The 19,712-nt window shown below is 41.5% G+C and overlaps 1 protein-coding gene across 6 annotated transcripts in view; it reads left to right on the top strand.

Moving 5' to 3' along the window:
• atrnl1b (attractin-like 1b) overlaps positions 1-19,712 on the top strand; it is a 959,007-nt gene that overhangs the window by 387,907 nt on the left and 551,388 nt on the right. For all 6 annotated transcript variants that reach the window (XR_009446966.1, XR_009446967.1, XM_059653033.1 and 3 more), the window contains one exon: positions 15,424-15,502. Coding sequence is in view for 4 of the 6 variants with exons in the window: in XM_059653033.1 (XP_059509016.1) it covers positions 15,424-15,502 (79 nt within the window). In the remaining 2 variants the exon portion in view is untranslated. Of the gene's footprint in view, positions 1-15,423; positions 15,503-19,712 lie in introns of those variants that run through there.

Raw genomic sequence — 19,712 nt, 5'->3', positions numbered from 1 at the left:
TTATTTTAACCATTTTCTTCTTAACAAACTGCGCAAGTTTGTAGACAGGAAAAGTTGCATCTAGTGCATCATATGGCATGAGTTGAAATGACATTTAAATATCAAAGTAATAGAACAGAACATAGAACATAGAACAGTACAGCACAGAACAGGCCCTTCAGCCCACGATGTTGTGCTGACCATTGATCCTCATGTATGCACCCTCAAATTTCTGTGACCATATGCATGTCCAGCAGTCTCTTAAATGTCTCCAATGACCTTGCTTCCACAACTGCTGCTGGCAACGCATTCCATGCTCTCTCAACTCTCTGTGTAAAGAACCCGCCTCTGACATCCCCTCTATACTTTCCTCCAACCAGCTTAGAACTATGACCCCTCATGTTAGCCATTTCTGCCCCGGGAAATAGTCTCTGGCTATCAACTCTATCTATGCCTCTCATTATCTTGTACACCTCAATTAGGTCCGCTCGCCGCCTCCTTTTCTCCAATGAAAAAAGTCTGAGCTCAGTCAACCTCTCTTCATAAGATAAGCTCTCCAGTCCAGGCAGCATCCTGGTAAACCTCCTCTGAACCCTCTCCAAAGCATCCACATCTTTCCGATAATAGGGCAACCAGAACTGGACGCAGTATTCCAAGTGCGGTCTAACCAAAGTTTTATAGAGCTGCAACAAGATCTCACGACTCTTAAACTCAATCCCCCTGTTAATGAAAGCCAAAACACCATATGCTTTCTTAACAACCCTGTCCACTTGGGTGGCCATTTTAAGGGATCTATGTGTCTGCACACCAAGATCCCTCTGTTCCTCCACACTGCCAAGAATCCTATCCTTAATCCTGTACTCACCTTTCAAATTTGACCTTCCAAAATGCATCACCTCGCATTTATCCAGGTTGAACTCCATCTGCCACCTCTCAGCCCATCTCTGCATCCTGTCAATGTCCCGCTGCAGCCTACAACAGCCCTCTATACTGTCAACGACACCTCCAACCTTTGTGTCGTCTGCAAACTTGCTGACCCATCCTTCAATCCCCTCATCCAAGTCATTAATAAAAATTACAAACAGTAGAGGCCCAAGGACAGGGCCCTGTGGAACACCACTCACCACTGACTTCCAGGCAGAATATTTTCCTTCTACTACCACTCACTGTCTTCTGTTGGCCAGCCAGTTCTGTATCCAGACAGCTAAGTTCCCCTGTATCCCATTCCTCCTGACCTTCTGAATGAGCCTACCATGGGGAACCTTATCAACTGCCTTACTGAAGTCCATATACACCACATCCACAGCTCGACCCTCATCAACTTTTCTAGTCACATCCTCAAAGAACTCGATAAGGTTTGTGAGGCATGACCTGCCCCTCACAAAGCCGTGTTGACTGCATTTGATCAAGCCATGCTCTTCCAGATGGTCATAAATCCTATCCCTCAGAATCCTTTCTAACACCTTCCAGACGACAGACATGAGACTTAGTGGTCTGTAATTGCCGGGGATTTCCCTATTTCCTTTCTTGAAGAGAGGAATTACATTTGCCTCTCTCCAGTCCTCAGGTATGACTCCAGTGGAGAGCGAGGATGCAAAGATCCTCGCAAGTGGAGAAGCAATTGCAATTCTCGCTTCCCAAAGCAGCCGAGGATAAATCTGGTCCGGGCCTGGCGACTTGTCAATCTTAATGTTTGACAAAATTTTCAGCACATCAGCTTCCTCTATCTCTATCCATTCCAGCATGCACACCTGCTCTTCAAAGGTTTCATTCACTACAAAGTTTGTTGCTTTTGTAAAGACAGAAGCAAAAAACTCATTTAGGGCTTCCCCTACCTCCTCAGACTCCACACACAAGGTGCTCATGCTATCCCTGATCGGCCCTACTCTTTCTTTGACCATTCTCTTATTCCTCACATAAGTGTAAAATGCCTTTGTGTTTTCCCTATTTCGTTCTGCCAAGCCTTTCTCATGCCCCCTCCTGGCTCTCCTCAGACCATTTTTGAGCTCCTTCCTTGCCTGCGTGTAATCCTGTCTAGCTGAACTAGACCCTAGCTTCCTCTATCTTATGTAAGCTACCTTCTTCCTTTTCACAAGAAGCTCCACCGCTCTCATCATCCAAGGTTCCTTTATCTTACCCCTTCTTGCCTGTCTCAGAGGGACATATTTACTCATCACTTGCAACAACTGTTCCTTAAACAGTCTCCACATGTCTATAGTGCCCTTACCATGGAACAATTGCTCCCAGTCCATGCTTCCTAACTCATGTCTAATCGCATCATAGTTTCCTCTTCCCCAATTAAATAGCCTCCTATTTTGCCTAATCCTCTCCTTCTCCATAGTTATGTAGAATGTGAGGCAGTTATGGTCACTATCACCAAAATGCTCTCCCACCACAAGATCTGATACCTACCCCGGCTCGTTTCCGAGCACCAAAGTCTAGAATGGCCTCTCCCCTCGTCGGCCTGTCAACGTACTGCGTTAGGAAACCCTCCTGAACACACCTTACAAAAACAGCTCCATTCAAATCTTCTGCTCGAAGGAGGTTCCAATCAATATTGGGAAAGTTAAAGTCACCCATTACAACAACCCTACTACGTCCACACTTTTCCAAAATCTGCCGACCTATGCTTTCTTCAATCTCCCTGCTGCTATTGGGGGGCCTGTAGTAAACCCCTAACAAGGTGACTACTCCCTTGCTGTTCCTAATTTCCACCCATACTGACTCGGTAGGCAGATCTTCCTCGACAATGGAAGCTTCTGTAGCTGTGATACCCTCTCTGATTAGTAGTGCTACACCCCCTCCTCTTTCTCTCCCCTCCCTATTCTTTTTAAATGTTCTAAACCCTGGAACATCCAGCAACCATTCCTGCCCATGAGAAACCCATGTCTCTGTTATGGCCACAACATCATAGCACCAGGTACTGATCCATGCTCTAAGTTCATCACTTTTATTCCTGATACTCCTTGCGTTAAAGCAAACACACTTTAACTGATCCCTTGGTTCCTTCCCAGGAAAATCCTTCCCACTAGCTGGTCTACCTCTTGCTGCTGCCTCACCTGCATCAACTCTCACCTCCGGTATACAGCTCAGGTTCCCATCCCCCTGCCATACTAGTTTAAACCCTCTCGAACTACTCGAGCAAACCTTCCACCCAGGACATTGGTCCCCTTCCAGTTCAGATGCAACCCATCCTTCTTGTACAGGTCCCATCTTCCCCAGAAGGCATCCCAATTATCTACATATCTGAAGCCCTCCCTCCTACACCAGCTGCGTAGCCACGTGTTCAGCTGCACCCGCTCCCTGTTCCTCGCCTCGCTATCTCGTGGCACTGGTAGTAAACCAGAGAACACTACTCTGATCATCCTGCTTTGTAGCTTCCATCCTAACTCCCTGAAATCACTTTTTATATCCTCAATCCTATTTCTGGCTATATCATTAGTGCCAGGTTGTGCCCTCAGGCCCCAATCCCTCCCACAGGTGAAAATGTCTTCTCCACATCCACACTTGTAAACATCCTCTACAGAAGAATGATCCTGGCCGGGGCGCGGGGTGGGGGGTGGTGGTGGGGAAGGAGGGGAGGCATGTTATATGTGGAGTGGTGGAGGACTCTGGGTCTGTACTTGATGAGGGGGGTGGGGAACTTGACTGAAATGTATAGAATACTGAGACCTGCTTCACGTGGACATGGAGAAGACATTTCCACCGGTAAGATAGACTAGGTCCTGAGGGCACAGCCTCAGAGTTAAGGGGCAGCCCTTTATAACTGAGATGAGGAGGAATTTAATCAGCCAGAGGATGGTTAATCTGTGGAAGTTATTGCTGAGAAGGCTGTAGAGACCAAATCATTAAGTGCAGTTAAAACAGAGATAATAGATTTTTGATTAGTAAGGGGACCAAGGACCATGAGGAGAAGGCAGGAGAATGGATTTGAGAAGCATATCAGCTAAGCTTGAATGGTTGAGCAGCCTCAATAGACCTAATATCTTAATTTTGTTCCTTCATCTTGTGGTCTTATGGATCTCCTCCAAGGCCAGCACATCCTTCCTTAGATATGGAGCCAAACACTGCTCACAATATTATAAATACAGTCAAACCAGAACCTTACACAGCCTCAGAAGTACATCCCTGTTCTTCTGTTCTAGCCCTTTTGAAGTGAATGCTAACAATGCTTTTGCCTTCTGCCAACTGAACCTGCGTTCTAACCTTTAGAGAATCCTGAACAAGGGCTCCTAAATCCCCTTATACTTCAGATTTCTGAAGCCTTTCCCCCATTTATACAATAACCTATGCCTCCATTCTTCTGACCAAAGTGCAGAACCTCACACTTTTCCATACTGCATTCTCTCTGCCACTTCTTTGCCACTCCCTAGCTTGCCAAAATCCTTCTGCAGCCTTCCCACATCTCCACACTGTCTGTCTCTCCACCTGTCTTTGTGTCTTCTACAAACAGTGTCCTCAGTTTCTTTGTCCAGATTATTAATGTATAAAGTGAATAGTTATGCTCTCAACACTGATCCCTGCGGAAACTCCACTAGTCTCCGGCTGCCTTCCTGAAAAAGACCCTTTTGTCCCCACTGTCTGCTTTTTGTCCGTCAGCTGATCCTCTATCGACTGTGCATGTTACTGCCCCTGAGAACTCTGAGTATAGCTCAGGTTAAATATGATTTCTCGTTCACCAAAACATGTTGACTCTTCCTGACTGCCTTCAAGCTTTCCAAGTACCCAGCTGTGATATCCTTAATGATCAATTCTAACACGTTTCCCATATCAGTCATCGAGCTAACAGATCTTAGTTTCCTCATTTCTGCCTCCCTCCCTTCTTGAACAGAAAAGTTATATTTCTAATTTTCCAGTTTAGTGGAATCTTTTCGGAATCTCGCAAATTGTGAAAGAAATGACTATAATGCATCCACAATTAGCTACCTCTTTTTCACTGCCCATCAGGATCTAGGGAATCAGCCGCACTTCCATCAGTTTGCCCAGTGCTGTTTTCCTAGTGATTGTAATTTCATCAAATTATTCTCTCCCTTGTGCATCCTGATTTGTAGTTGTTACAGGTACGTTTTTTTGTATTCTCTATAGGTTCATTTCGACAGTTCATTTCATTCACCATATTATCTTTTGTTTTATTCATTAGCAGGATGAGAGCGTCGCTGGCCAGGCAGCATCTATTGCCCATCCCTCATTGCCCAGAGGGCAGTCAAGAGTCAACCACATTGCTGTGGATCTGGAGTCACATATAGGCCAGACCAGGCATGGACAGCAGTTTCCCTCCCCAAAGGATACCAGCGAACCAGATGGGCCCTTCCCCGACAATCAGCAATAGACTCATGGTCATCACCAGACCCTGAATTCCAGATATTTTTATTGAATTCAAATTCCACCATCTGCCGCGGCAGGACTCAAACCCATGTGCCCAGAACACCACCTGGGTCTCTGGATTAACAGTCCAGTGATGGCCTTTACTGCGAGGCCATCACCTCCCCATGTTAACTGTTAACTCCCCACTCTCGCTCTCTGAACAATCAACTTACTCTCACTTTATTTATTTTTTCCCTTTTAAATATTTGCAGAAACTCTTATTAACATTTTTGCATTTGCAGCTAATTTCTTCTGTGTTCATTCCCATGGTTAAACTTTGATCATGCTACTTTCTTTATATACTGTGCCTTCAACTGACCTGCCACTCATTTTTACGTTATTTTAATGCTTTTTCCTTAAGTTCGCTGCTTTCCATAACTTCTCAATTTAACCATGGATGGCTAGTCCTCTTTAGAGATTTTATTTATGCTCAAAATGTACTTTTCTGAGTTATCTCCTTAAATGTCTGCTCTTGCTTCTCAATCTGTCACTCAGGCTAGTCTCTCAGTTCACTTTAGCCGCTTAGTTTTAATACCCACACAGTTGCCACTACTCATTTTTAAAATACTAGTCTTAGAGTCATTCTCCCTTTCAAACTGAATGTGAAATACAAGCTTGCTGTGGTCAATGCTGCCTGGGCATGCTTTTAATGAATAATCTCAGCGATGCGCTTCTCTAAGAAACAATCTTGAGGGCATTCTATGAACTTATACAGTTGCCAAACTGATTAATTTATGAGTGGATTAAAATCACACATAATTATTGCCATCACTTTATCACAAGCACCCAGAATTTCTTCTCATGCAATTTCTCTTGCGTTGTGCTTTCTACGAGGAGACCTGTAGACCACCTCAACCAGGAATGCTTATCCCCACTATTTGTCATCTCTATCCAAACTGATTTTACATTGTAATTTCTTGAACCATGGTAATCTCTAATCATTGCAGAATTCAATTCTTGATTAACATTGTTACTCCTACAACCTTTAGCTGCCTGTTCTTGAATAACATATACTCCTTAATATTTAGGTCCAATCATTGTCATCATGCAAAAGAACCAAATAACTGTGGATGCAGGAAAACAAAAACACAAACAGAAATTGTTGGAAAAACACACAGCTCTGAAGAAGTGTCACTGGACCTGAAACATTAACTATGTTTTCGCTCCACAAATGCTGCCAGACCTCCTGAGTTTTTCCAGCTATTACTGCTTGGAAACATGCAGCCACTTTACCTATAATGGCTATCAGATCATATTTATTTCCTCCAATGTATACAATCAATTTGTTTATGAAATGTGAGGCTGGATGAACACAGCAGGCCCAGCAGCATCCCAGGAGCACAAAAGCCGGCATCCCGGGCCCAGACCCCCCACCAGAGAGCGGGACGGGGCGAGGGCCCCTCAATGAACTGATGCAATTCAACAATGCAAGTGAAGGGACATAAAATATGTTTTTCTTGTGGGTTAATTCTAATTACTTTCAGTTGAAATTGTGAAACGAGGTCCATTATGATATTGGTTCTGAAAAATTAATCTCTTAATTGCACTGTATTGTTAAATTTATCCATGTTTTCCTAATTACTAATTTTAATACATCTTATTTGACTGTTCAGCCTGAAGCTGTAGCTATTTGGGTTCAATATGGAAACATTTGTCTAGCTCAAGAAGCATAATACCTATATCCAAATAGATATTCTTACTGTGACATTCCTGTTAGCTTATCCACAATGAATCGCTTTTTAAACTAGTCTTAGTTTAGCACGTCGTAATTTTTATTATAGTTGCAGATTACTATTTTTGCTGACATCAGATTGGAGGATACACATAATTAAAAGGTAAAATAACCTTTTATCTGTCCATCCAAAGGGCTACTCTCTATTAGAGACAGACAACTGTTGATGGTTGAACCTGAGGGTCACTGCACCTAGGGCAAGGGGAGAGGTTGAGAAGGAAAGTTCTCCATAATAAGCTGAGGCGGTGTGAAAATTGATCCTGCAGTGCTGGCAATACTTTGCATTGCAAACCAGCTGCCCAGTCAATTGAACTCTCAGACGCTCTTCCCTCATCCCCAAGAAAGAGGATTGCTCTCATTAGAGAAAGATGACTGCTGGTAGTTTAATACGAGGGTCACCATGGGTCAGGAAAGATGGAGAGCCTTTCATGATAATCCTAGCTGCAGGAATTGACCTCACATTGTACGCAACACTCTGTATCACAAAGCAGCCAACTGAGGTAACCAAGTAGATATTTTATAAAATTTGCTTCAGTTCATGCACTGGAAATGGATATCATCTGCAAAACCAGCATAATGGCCCATTTTAACCAACTCTGAGAAGATGATGTTGAACTGTCATTTTCAAAGAAGGATTCTGAAGAAGGATCACTGGACCTAAAACAGTAACTCTGCTGTCTGTCCATAGATGTTACCCGACTTACGGTGGTGCTCTAGTAGTTCCTGTTTTTGTTTCTGATTTCCAGCATTCATGGTTTTTCGGGTTTTTTGTTGTCAGATGATGGTTCCAGTGATATTATTGCTAGATTGTTAATCCAGAGACCCAGGTAATATTCTGGTGACCCATATTTATACCCATCATGGCAGAAGGTGGAATTTGAATTCACAAAAGAAATCTGGAATTAAGAGTTCAAAAATGACCATGAAACCATTATTAATTATTCAAAAATCATCGTCTGGTCACTAATGTTCTTCAGGGAAGGAAACTGACATCCTTGCCTGGCCTGGCTTACGTGTGACTCCAGGCCCATAGACTGTTAACTGTCCTCTGAAATGTCCTAGAAAGCCATTTGGTTGTATCAACTACTAGAAAGGGCAAAAAAAAATGGATAGACCACCTGGCATCAGTCTAGCCACTGAAAATAACAAAGGCAACAATGGACTGCAGCACTTAACAGCAACTGACCACCACCTTCTCAAAGACAACTAGGGAGGGGCAATAAATGTTGGCCGAGCCAGTGGTGCCCAAGTCCCACAGATGAATTTAAAAAGTATTGTTCCATTCCATATGGTGAAGATGCTCCACTGTTGCTACTGTGTAGGCCTATTATAGATTTGATTGTTTTGGCGGAAGATTGATTTTGGTAACAGTGGGGATCCTAGATTCTGGTTTGGATGAATCACCCATGTGGTGATTCCAGCTAACGGTGATTGTGGCCACTTCAGGCTTTCTTTTGCACTCAATCTGCCATCGTTGAGGACAGCACTGTTGGTTGGGAGCTGCCTTCTCCTCCAAATAGCTGATTAATTACCCATCATAATTTAAGATTGGATGTGGCAGTACTGCAGAACATTATTTCAATCATCTCGTTGGGTCACTTTGGTTTATCTATGACATTCTGCTTCTGCTGTTGCGAATAATTTTAACCTGTGTTGTGATTTCATCAAGATTGTATAATTTTTAAAGTATACCTGTTGCTGTGTCTGGCATGCTGTTCAGTGGTATTTTGTTAAGTTGGCCCTCTGTCTTGAAGAAATTCGCTGGTCCATTAGGTTTTAGATGGCGAGGAATGCAGTTCTGCTGATGTTCCACAATACCTCCGCAGTGCCCAGTTTAAGCTTCTGGATTTGTTCTGTTTTAATTCCATTTACCAAAGCGATAAGGCAATATAGGTTAAACATTATAGTTTTCCGTATGAGGACCACATAGTGGTGAATCCTATCAGTGCTGCCGTGGAAAGTAAGTCTGTGACAGGTAAATGGGTGAGGTTGATTTCAAGTCACTTGTATAGTCTCATTCATTTTTTCACAACCTAACACAACCAGTTTGGCAGGCATGTCCTTTAGGACTTGGTTAACATGGTATTAGAGTTATAGAGGTTTACAGTGTGGAAGCAGGCCCTTTTCCCCAAAAAGTCCATATCAAGCTGTTTTCTCAACTAATCTAATCTCGCTTGTCTTTGTTTGGTTCCTTTTCCCCCTCATACCTACCCCATCCATGGACCTATCCAAATGTTTCTTAAACAAAGAAATTTTATTCATCTCCACACTAACTCTGGCAGGCCATTCCAGATTTTGAGTGAAAAAGTTGCCCCGGGGCCCTTTTGTGTCTTTTCTCGCAATCTTAAAACTGTGCCCTCCAGTTTTAGACTCCCTTCCCATAGCTGTGGCTATCTACATTGTCTATGACTCTCTTAATTTTATAGATCACTATGAGGTCCCCCCTCAGTTTCCTACATTCCAGAGAATAAGGTCCCAGCCTACCTAGCCTCTACTTATAACTTCCAGTCCAGTGAGTATCCTCATAAATCTTTTCTGCACTCTTTGTAATTCAATTATATCTTTTTGACAAGATGGCGACCAGAACTGCAGACTGTACTCTAAGTATGGCCTTACCAATGTCTTGTACAACTGCAAAAAGTTGTCCCAACTCCTATACTCAATGCTCTGACTGATAAAAGCAAGCATGTTGAAAGCCTTCATCACTACCCTCTCTACCTGTGACTCCACTTTCAAGGGGCTATGAACCTGTACCACTAGATCGCTTCATTCTGTAATACTCCTCAGGGCCCTATCATTGAATGCCTAAGTCCTGCGCTGGTTTTAACCTACCAAAATGTAACACCTTGCATTTATCCAAATTAAAATTCCATTTGCGATTCCTTGGCCTGCTGGCCCAGTTAATGAAGATCTTGCTGTATTTCCAGAAAACCTAATTCACTATCCAATATACCACCAATTTTGGTATCATCTATGAAGTTACTAACCATACCTCCTAAATTCTCATCTGAATCATTTATATAAATGATGAATAACAGCGGACCCAGCACCAAACCCTGTGGCGCACCGCTGGCCACAGGCATCTAGTTGGAAAACAATTTTCTACCATCACCCACTGTCTTCTATCTTCAAGCCAATTTTATATGCAATTGGCTAGCTCTCCCTGGATCCTGTGAGGTTTAGCTTTCTTCAACAACCCAACATGCAGTGCCTTGTCAAGGACCTTGGTAAATCTATGTAGCCAACATATACTGCACTGCCCTCATCTACTTTCTTGGTTGCCCTTCAAGAAACTCGCTCAGATTTGCAAGAGACAATTTCCCATGCACAAAGCTATGCTGACTGTCCCAAATGAGTCTTTGCCACTCCAAATGCCTGTAGATCCTGTATCTCATAATCCCCTCTAACAACTTACTCACCTCTGTTGGGGTCATCAGTGTGTAGTTCCCAGATATTTCCCTGCACCTGTTCTTAAATAATGGCACAACATTTGCAACTCTCCAATTTTTGGGCACTTTACCTGTGGCTGTCATTGATACAAATATCTAGGGTTCCCATAGTTTCTTCCCTCGCCACCCACGAAGTCCTGACTTCGTCTGGTCCTGGGGATTTATCTACCTTACTGCACTTTAAGACCTCCAGCATCTCCTCTTCTGTAATGTGGACTCTATTCAAGGCATAAGTATTTATTTCCCAAGTTGCTTAGCATCCATGTCTTTCTTGATGGTAAAGATTGGCGAGATATATTGATTTAGGGCTGCGCTCATAGACAACATTGATGAGCTTTAAAAGGCTCTATTGTCTCCCTAGTTATTCTTTTGCCCTTCATGTACTTGTAGAATCCCTTTGGATTTTCCTTTACCTTATCTGCCAAAGCCATTCCATGTCCCAATTTACCCCTCCTGATTTTTCCCTTAAGTGTGCTGTGACACCCTCTTTACTCCTTAAGGCATTCACTTGATATCAGCTGCCTTTCCATATCATATTCCTCTTCTTTTTCTTAAGCAGGGCTTCAATAACTCCAGGCATCCAGGGTTCCCCACTCCTGCCAGCCTTACCCTTCGCTCTAACAGGAACATGTTGGCCTTGAACCCTCATTAACTCACTTTTGAGAGCCTCCCACTTACCAGACCTCCTGCTGCCTGCAAACAGCCTCCTCCAATAAACTGTTGAAAGATCCTGTCTTAGTCCAATAAAATTGGTCCAGCCCCAGTTTAAAACTTTTAACTTATGAACCAGATCCATCCCTTCCCACATATATTTCAAAACTAGTCAAATAATGGTTACCGATTTTGAAATGTTCCCTCACTAACATTTCCATCACTTCTGCTGCCGCCTTATTTCCCAAGAGGAGGTCAAGTTTTGCCCTTCTGTAGTATTCGTAGAATAGAGAATCGTAGGCCATCTACATACTACATGAGAAGGTGTTGTTGCTGGTAGGCTGGTTCATAGATATTTTGTCACCAGACTAGGTAACATCACTAGTGCGCCTCCGATGAAGTGTTGTTGGTCTGTCCTACTTGTGATTTATGTAGTCTTGTTTGATGTGGTAGTTAGACTCATTTCTGGTCCTGCTTCACAGTGGTTGGGATATAGGTTCTATTTCCACATGTTTGTTGATGGAGTTCTGGGTTGAGTACCAGGCCTCTGAGAATTCCTTGGCTGGTTTGTCCTGCATGAGAAATTCTTCCTGAACATGCTTAAAAAATTTCTCCTACAACTGAGCCTTTAACACTATTTAACACTACAGTTGACATTAAGAAGTTAAAATCCCCTCTTACAACCCTATTTTCCTTGCAGCTATCGGCAATCTCCTTTCATATTTGCTCCTCTACCTTCTTCTGGCTATTAGTGACCTATAGTACAATGTTATCAAAGTGATCTCCACCTTTTTATGCTCAGTTCTATCAATATAGACTTAGTGGATGAACCCTCAAGAATGTCCTCTGTCAGTACAGCGTATTACCACCATGAGAAATATCAAAAAAGATCCATGTGCATGTGAGTCTTACATTTGAAATGTCACAATTTGTTACAAATGCAAAATAATCTTGAACAAAAGAAACATACTCCTGGGGCGTTCTCCCTAATCAAACATGCAACTCTCCTATCTCTCTCGCCTCCCTTCTATCCTTCCGATAGCATCTGTACCCTGGAACATTGCGATGCCAGTCCTGTTGACACAGCCATTTTTCTGTAATAGCTATAATATCCCAGTGCCATGTACCCACTTATGCCCCAAATTCATTTGCCTTGCCTGCCAGCATCTTGCATTGAAATAATTGCAGTTTAACCGAAATACCCTTGTGTCCTGCCATGCTGTTGCCTGCCCTGTGCAGTTCTAGGATTACCAATGCTGCTTTTGTGATTTAATTCATTAGCTTCTGTGCTCAACCTGCTGTTTTGCCTCCCTACTGCTTTGGCTCTCACCCACCTACCAGCCTAGTTTAAATCCTCCTGAGCAAATCTCCAAAACAGGATATTGGTGTCCCTCTTGTACAGGTTCCTCTACCCCAGAAGAGATCCCAATGATCCAGGAATCTATATCCTTTCCCCCTGCTCCAGCTCTCAAGCCACTCATTCATTTGCCAAATTCTCCTATTCCTACTTTGACTAACATGTGGCACTGGAACTAGTCCAGAAATTACTATACTTGAGGTTTTGCATTTTAACTTTCTGCCTAACTGCCTATAATCACCGGTACAGGATCTGATCCTTTTTCCTACCTACGTTGTTGGTACCAATGTTTGCAATGACCACTAGTTGCTCACCCACACTTTAAGAATTTCAAAGAACTACACAGAAATTTCCTTAACTCTGGCAACAGGGAGGCGACGCACTATCTTGAAGATTCTATCTCAGCCACAGAAACACTTGTCTGTGCCCCTGACTAATGAGTCTCATTTGACTTTGCCAGACCCCGGGCTAAGCAGAGTAAGTCGAGGTGCCATAAGCCTTGCTGCTGCTCTCCCCTGTGAGGCTATGCCCCTCAACAGTATCCAAAACTATATACCAGTTTGAGCAGGGAATAGCCCGAGGAGACTTTTGCACTACCTGCCTGCTTCTCCTGGCGGTCACACATCTGGCTGACTGAACCTGTGGTGTCTCCACTTCACTGTTAACAGTGTCTATCACACTCTCTGTACCTTGCATACTCTGCAATGTGTCCAACTGCTGCTCCATCTGAAACATGTCGTCTGTGAGGAGCTACAGCTGGTCATAATTCCTGCTGATATAGTCGTCAGGGACACTGGACTGTCCCTTGATCTCCCATATCTAGCAGGAGGAGCATACTACTGCCCAATTGCCATCTATGACCCTTCATGTCACAGAAACATGAAAGCAAACAAAGGCACAAGGAAAAGCCGCCAATAGCAAGAGTGAAGACGAAGAACTGAATCTTACCTTGTCCTTGTTGCTGTCCACCCTCCCCATCAAAGACCTGTATTCACCAAAGCCCACACTTTAAAAAAAAAGCCTCCAGTAGCACTTGAATCCCAGAGCAGCCCTTTTCAAAATGCTGCTCTGTTAAAGTTGTCTTCCTTTTATTTATTCCTGGGTGGTCACTGGTGACTGAGCTACCTCCTTCCAGAGTTGTCCTCAGTCATTTCTCAGCACCGCCCTCTGGACATGTAATGATAATATGTTGTGGCGTTATTACTGGTGTTGAAAATGAAAGTATGCCATGTAGACTATGCTGCAATCCTCAGTGCTTTTACCAAGTGTTGCTCAACCTGGAGGAGTGCTGATTCGAAAACTGAGAAAGGATGGTGGATGGCTCTTTATTGTAGGTGTTGGGCAACCTGTGTTCTGGCATCAATGTTGCAGGGTCTCGAGGCCATCCCATATGAAGAAATTAGAGAGTAATTGTATTTTGTAGATCGCACCTGTTGAAACTCCATGACTGCTCATCAGGAAAAAAACACCCCAGGAATATGTTTCTTTTGTTCAAGATTATTTTGCATTTGTAACAAATTGTGACATTTCAAATGTAAGACTTACATGCACATGGATCTTTTTTGATATTTCTCATGGTGATGATATGCTGTTTTGTAAAGCAGAAGAATTATACCAAGTCACATACAACCTGTAAATCTATGGGTAAAATGTAAGTGAATTCCTTCACAATCACAAGAGTCATTATTAAGTTGGTGGAACTTCTTGTTATTGAGTTTAATTGCCCGTTATCTAAAAGAATATTGTAAACCGGATGTTCTTTCCAAGTTATTCCTTAAAATCGCATTGCATTTTATCAAAGCATGATGCTTATGAATGATGTTGGTGAGCAAAGATAATTTGTGTTTTATATATGTATAGATTTTGCACACTCTTGCTATTGGCGGCTTTTCCTTGTGCCTTTGTTTGCTTTCATGTTTCTGTGACAAGAGTGAAAATTGTTGGATTGCTCAACAGGTCTGGTGGCATCTATGAAGAGAAACCAGAGTTAATGTTTCAGGACTGGTGACCCTTCCTCAGAATATCCTCTTTTGGTTTTTATTTACATATTGCAGTATTACATGTTTCCATTTACAAATTGGGAAGCATTTCTATTCCTCTTCTAATTCTATTTTGATTGGTTTTGAGTTATTTTTGCACATTGTGTTGTTTTACTTTATAGCTCAAACAGCGTTAAATTAACCGTTTAAATTAAACGTAAGCACCCGACTTGGACAATTTGCATACGCATGAAAAATGTTTCCCTGTCGTCACCACTTTCGCACCCTTCCCGTCCCCCCAAGTCCTCCAGCCACATATATTCAAGATATGTTCAACTCTTTCATGTCTTTATATTGGAGATGAATGCCTCAGCTCTATGGTGCATGAACTCTAGTACCTGAGCAAATAACAGTTTTGTAGGGCAAGTGCATGTTTGATGCTCTTTGTATGAACTCACAATTTTGTTCATTATGAAAGCATTGTTTTATTTGCAAAGTTAATAGTGTTTAAATTTGCATTCTGTGATGTTTTCATTTTCAAATCTGGAGAATCCTGCTGCCTCTGAATGATTTTGGCTTGTGATCACGTGGCACAAGCCATAAATTTATAAAGGATTACTGCTAAATTTAAAAGTGAATCTTCAGCGGATTATCTGGCTGTCAGTTTGTTTCAGGTAGCTTGTATTAAAACAGATTATATTTTTCATTAAAATTTACCAATTACAATGTATGCTTCAGGTAAATAATGGTGTATAATATTAATGCTGATTTAGTCATGTCTCTCAAGACATTACCAATTATTTTATACTTTTATATAAGTCTCCCAAAGACGCATATTTTTGATACTGAATTTTTTTTCTGCTTTGATATCAAAGGTTTCTCCAAGTAACCTGCAACTTCTTTTTTGTGCAGACAAATAAAGATCTTGACTTATCCATCAATGCATCAAACAATTTCAATTTAAATGTCACTTGGTCTATTGGCTCAACAGGTAAGCTTGAGTTTTTGATTTTCAGTTGGACAGTAGAATCAATCAGATCTGAAATATAACAGAATACAGAGCCAAACTCACTAAATCATTTTTCTATAATAGCTCCACATTTTCAAGGAATTATTTTGCTGGAGTATGTATCAGAATAAAATTTTGTGTTGATTGTTACCAGTCTTTGTCAGATGTCCACGCAGTCTTATAATCTAAATTTATTGTTTTCATGATGTAGTATAAAATGCCTTCAAGTTTCACAGTTTTGTTGTTTTAGTTTAAGGTTAAATCTTTTACAAGTAGTAGAAGTGAAAGCTAGGTTATCTTTGATTATCTACACAAATTGTTGGATGTTCCGAATTTAAGTGCATCAGATACATGACATTTGGTAAACTGTCTTGTTCACATCGGGAGGTAATGGGCTAGTAGTATTATTGCTATACAGTTAATCCAGAATCTCAGCTAATGCTCTGAGGTCCTGGATTCAAATGGTACTACAGCAGAAGGTGGAATCAAAATTCAGAAAAGAATTTGGAATTAAGGATCTAATAATGACCATGAAACCTTTGCCGATTGTTAGAAAAACCCATCTGGACTCACTAATGTCCTTTAGGGAAGAAAAAATGTCATTACTACCTGGTCTGGCTTCCATGCCCTCAACTCACAGCAATGTGGCTGACTCTTAGTTACTGTTGGGCAATGAGTGATAACCTAGCAATGATGATCTTGCATCCTGTGAGCGAAGAGACACAAAATCTAGCTGAATGCTACGTACAGGAAATTAAGTTGCATGTTGAGAAGTGTTTTTTGGCTATTGTGTGGAGTGTTAATGATTTGCTTGAATTGTTGCATTAGGTACAACAAATGCTTAATTTATACATAGTCCTTTTTGTGTTGGTATCTCTTGTTGTTCACTCTGCCCAGTTCCATGCTTTTACCTTTCTGTGATTGCATTCTAATGGAAGAGTGAGTTTTAATAAATTAAGTCTAATCTGACTGCAACCATGATCTAATATGGTTCACCTGGAAAGTTAAAAAATCAAAGCTGAAACAGCTCTTTCTACCTCCTGCTTTCAATGCAACAGAACTTAAATGTTTTTCCAAATGTAACTTAATGCAACCTAGATAACAGCCAAATAATTAATTGGTAATTTTACTTTGGCTGGAAATGCAAAGCTGCCTCTGAAAGTATATTATTAACAGTAGATTGTGGGAAGAATTAGTTCTTTGGCAATGGCACTAAAATTGCATCTGCTGGAAATGAAATTCTATATGCATTAAGGTTGCTTTTATATGGACCTTTGGACCTCTAGGGCATGCTTTTTCTGTGAATGATTAGCAATTTTTTAAGCATGGTCCAATAATCGTTCACAAAATGGCAATATATGTGGAGTGCATCATATCAAAATATGATCTTGTCTTGATATTTATGTGCATGGTTCAAATGTTACTGGAAAACAAATAAGGAGTAAGAACCTTAGTTAATATTTTTCTCTTTCTGTGCTCCCTGTTCCTTTATTACACAAAAGCAGAGAAAATGCATGGACCCCTATTAAAAATTTTCTGATATTGACCAGGGATTGATCTGGATTTTTTCTGATAAGCATAATTGTAATGTTACACCCTTGGATGCCAATAGCTACTCTGCTCACGCTTCTTCAGTATTATGGGTTAAAACTTCTTTGATCTGACGTGTGTTAAATATTGAGTTGATAATTGTGAAGGCATCATATCCCTGAAATTTGCTGGGACCCTCAGTTTGTGGTGGAATGCAAAAGCCAGCAGGTACAAAATCAGCGTCATAATGTCACGGTTAACTACGGATCTGGGGAGTGACCCAGGTCTTCATCAAAATTTTAGTGTAAAGCATGGAGGCCATATACACAAATTTATTTAAAATCTGGTGCGACCTAGCATTTGTGATAAGCATTTCAGAAAAATTGGAGTTATACATTTCAGAAATATTTGGAATTAAAATCATCCACTTTGATTTTTGCTTCATCCATGTTTGTGCAAAATAGCTTTTGCAGATGTTTTGTGAAGGACTTCTGTTTAAAAGAAATAAAAAAACTTTCTATACTTGAGGATCAAAGAGCTTTTAAAGAATTTGGTTGCACCTTTTCAGTTATTGATTGACTGTGGATTTTACATAGATAACTTAATTAACTGCATTGCTTTGCATTTCATTTCAATTTAAAATTTTTATTCTGAAGGGTGAGCATTCTATTTCTGAGGCTACAGCAGTATGAGTTAGTATAATTCAAGTTCAGATAACTTCCATCTAACAACCTTAATTAATTAATGTTCATGAATAATTTCAGTTAATGTTTAAAGTCAGAAGTTGCCTGATCATTTATATTAAATCCATATTTCACGTGGACTGGCAACAAATATATAGATTTTTAAAGAGATAGTAGGAACTACAGATGCTGGAGAATCTGAGATAACATGGTGTGAAGCTGGATGAACACCGCTGGCCAAACAGCATCAGAGGAGCAGGAAAGCTTGACGTTTCGGGTCAGGACCCTTCTTCAGAAATGCTGAAGAATTCCCGACCCAAAACGTCAAGCTTTCCTGCTCCTCTGCTTATTATAGATTTTTAAAGATGGATTTATAATTTAGTGGAGATTAGGCTGTTATCAACAACTGTTGTGGTCTTTGGAACGCTAGTATATTGAAACATACAACGCAGTATAGCACAGGAACAGGTGCTGTAGCCCAGCAAGCCTGTGTCGACTCCTAGTCCTTAATTAGACCTGCTACTGATCACCCATGTGCAGTTTCTATCCTTCTGTTTGCCTCCTGTTCATGTGGCTAACAAGATACATCTCAAAATGTTGCAAATATGCCTACCTCTTCCACTTCCACTGGCAGTGTGTTCCAGACACACACCACCATCTGTGTGAAAAAGTTTCCATGCTCTTCTCCACTATATTTTCCACCTTGAACCTGTACCGTCTTGTAGTTGACTTTTCCACCCTGCGATATAGCCTCTGACTATCTGTCCTATCTATGCCTCTCATAATTTTGTCAATCTCTATCAAAGGCCCCTCAGCCTTTGTTGTTCCAGTGAAAACAATCCAGGTTTATCCAAGATAATAAAATGTGAGGCTGGATGAACACAGCAGGCCAAGCAGCATCTCAGGGGCACAAAAGCTTTTGTGCTCCTGAGATGCTGCTTGGCCTGCTGTGTTCATCCAGCCTCACATTTTATTATCTTGGAATTCTCCAGCATCTGCAGTTCCCATTTTCTCTGATACAGGTTTATCCAACCCGTCCTCATAACTAAAACCCTCCAGACCAGGCAAGCCTTGGTAAACCTTCTCTGCACCCCCTTCAAAATATCCACATCCTTCTAGTAGACAGCGAACAGAACTGCACTTAATTCTCCTTGACTCTGGTGGCAAAGGATACTTTATAGCCTCTTTTAGCCCTTCTAATTCCCTGTTTGAGCTCCTTCTGACTTTCTCTCTATCCTTCCAGGACTTTGTTTTTAGTTTCCTAGGCCTTAGGTATGCTTTCTTTTTCTTTGACTGAGCTGATTATTTCCCCTGTCATTCAAGGTTCCAGAGGTCTGCCATTCCTGTCCTTCATTTTCACAGAAACATGCCTGTCCTGAACTGTGGGTCTGTTGGGTTTCTTTAAAAACTCCCACATGTCAGATGTGGGTGTAACTCTCAAATAGCCATTCCCAATTCACATTGTCCAATTCTTGCCTAATTCAGATATAGTTGGCCTTCCCTCAATTTAACATGCTCTTCTGAGGTGCACTCTTGTCCTTATCCATAAGTATCTGGAAATGTACATAAATGGTCACTATTCTTAAAATATCCCCCACTGCGACTTTGATCACCTGGCCAGGCTCATTTTCTAATACCAGGTCCAGTCTGGCTGCCTCCCTCCTATCCACATATCATTTCAAAAAAACATCCTGACAAATTACTTCCCAGACATGTCCTCGGCACTAAGGGAGCCCCAGTCAATATGAGGGAAGTTAAAATCACCCATCACAATAACCTTGTTGTTCACAAATCTTTCCACAATCTGACAACATATCTGTTCCTCTATCTCCCACTGGCAGCTGGAAAATTTGCAATACAATCTCAGCATTGTGATTGCACCCTTCCTATTCCTGAACTCTACCCATAATACCTCACTGCAAGATCTGTCCAGGATGTTCTGCCTCTGCACAGCTGAGATATGATCCCTAACCAGTAAA

Source organism: Stegostoma tigrinum, chromosome 20, assembly GCF_030684315.1.
Source record: "Stegostoma tigrinum isolate sSteTig4 chromosome 20, sSteTig4.hap1, whole genome shotgun sequence".
Taxonomy (NCBI): Eukaryota; Metazoa; Chordata; class Chondrichthyes; order Orectolobiformes; family Stegostomatidae; genus Stegostoma; species Stegostoma tigrinum.
Note: the sequence above shows the minus strand (reverse complement) of the source record. Positions and strands in the feature narration are given on the sequence as shown.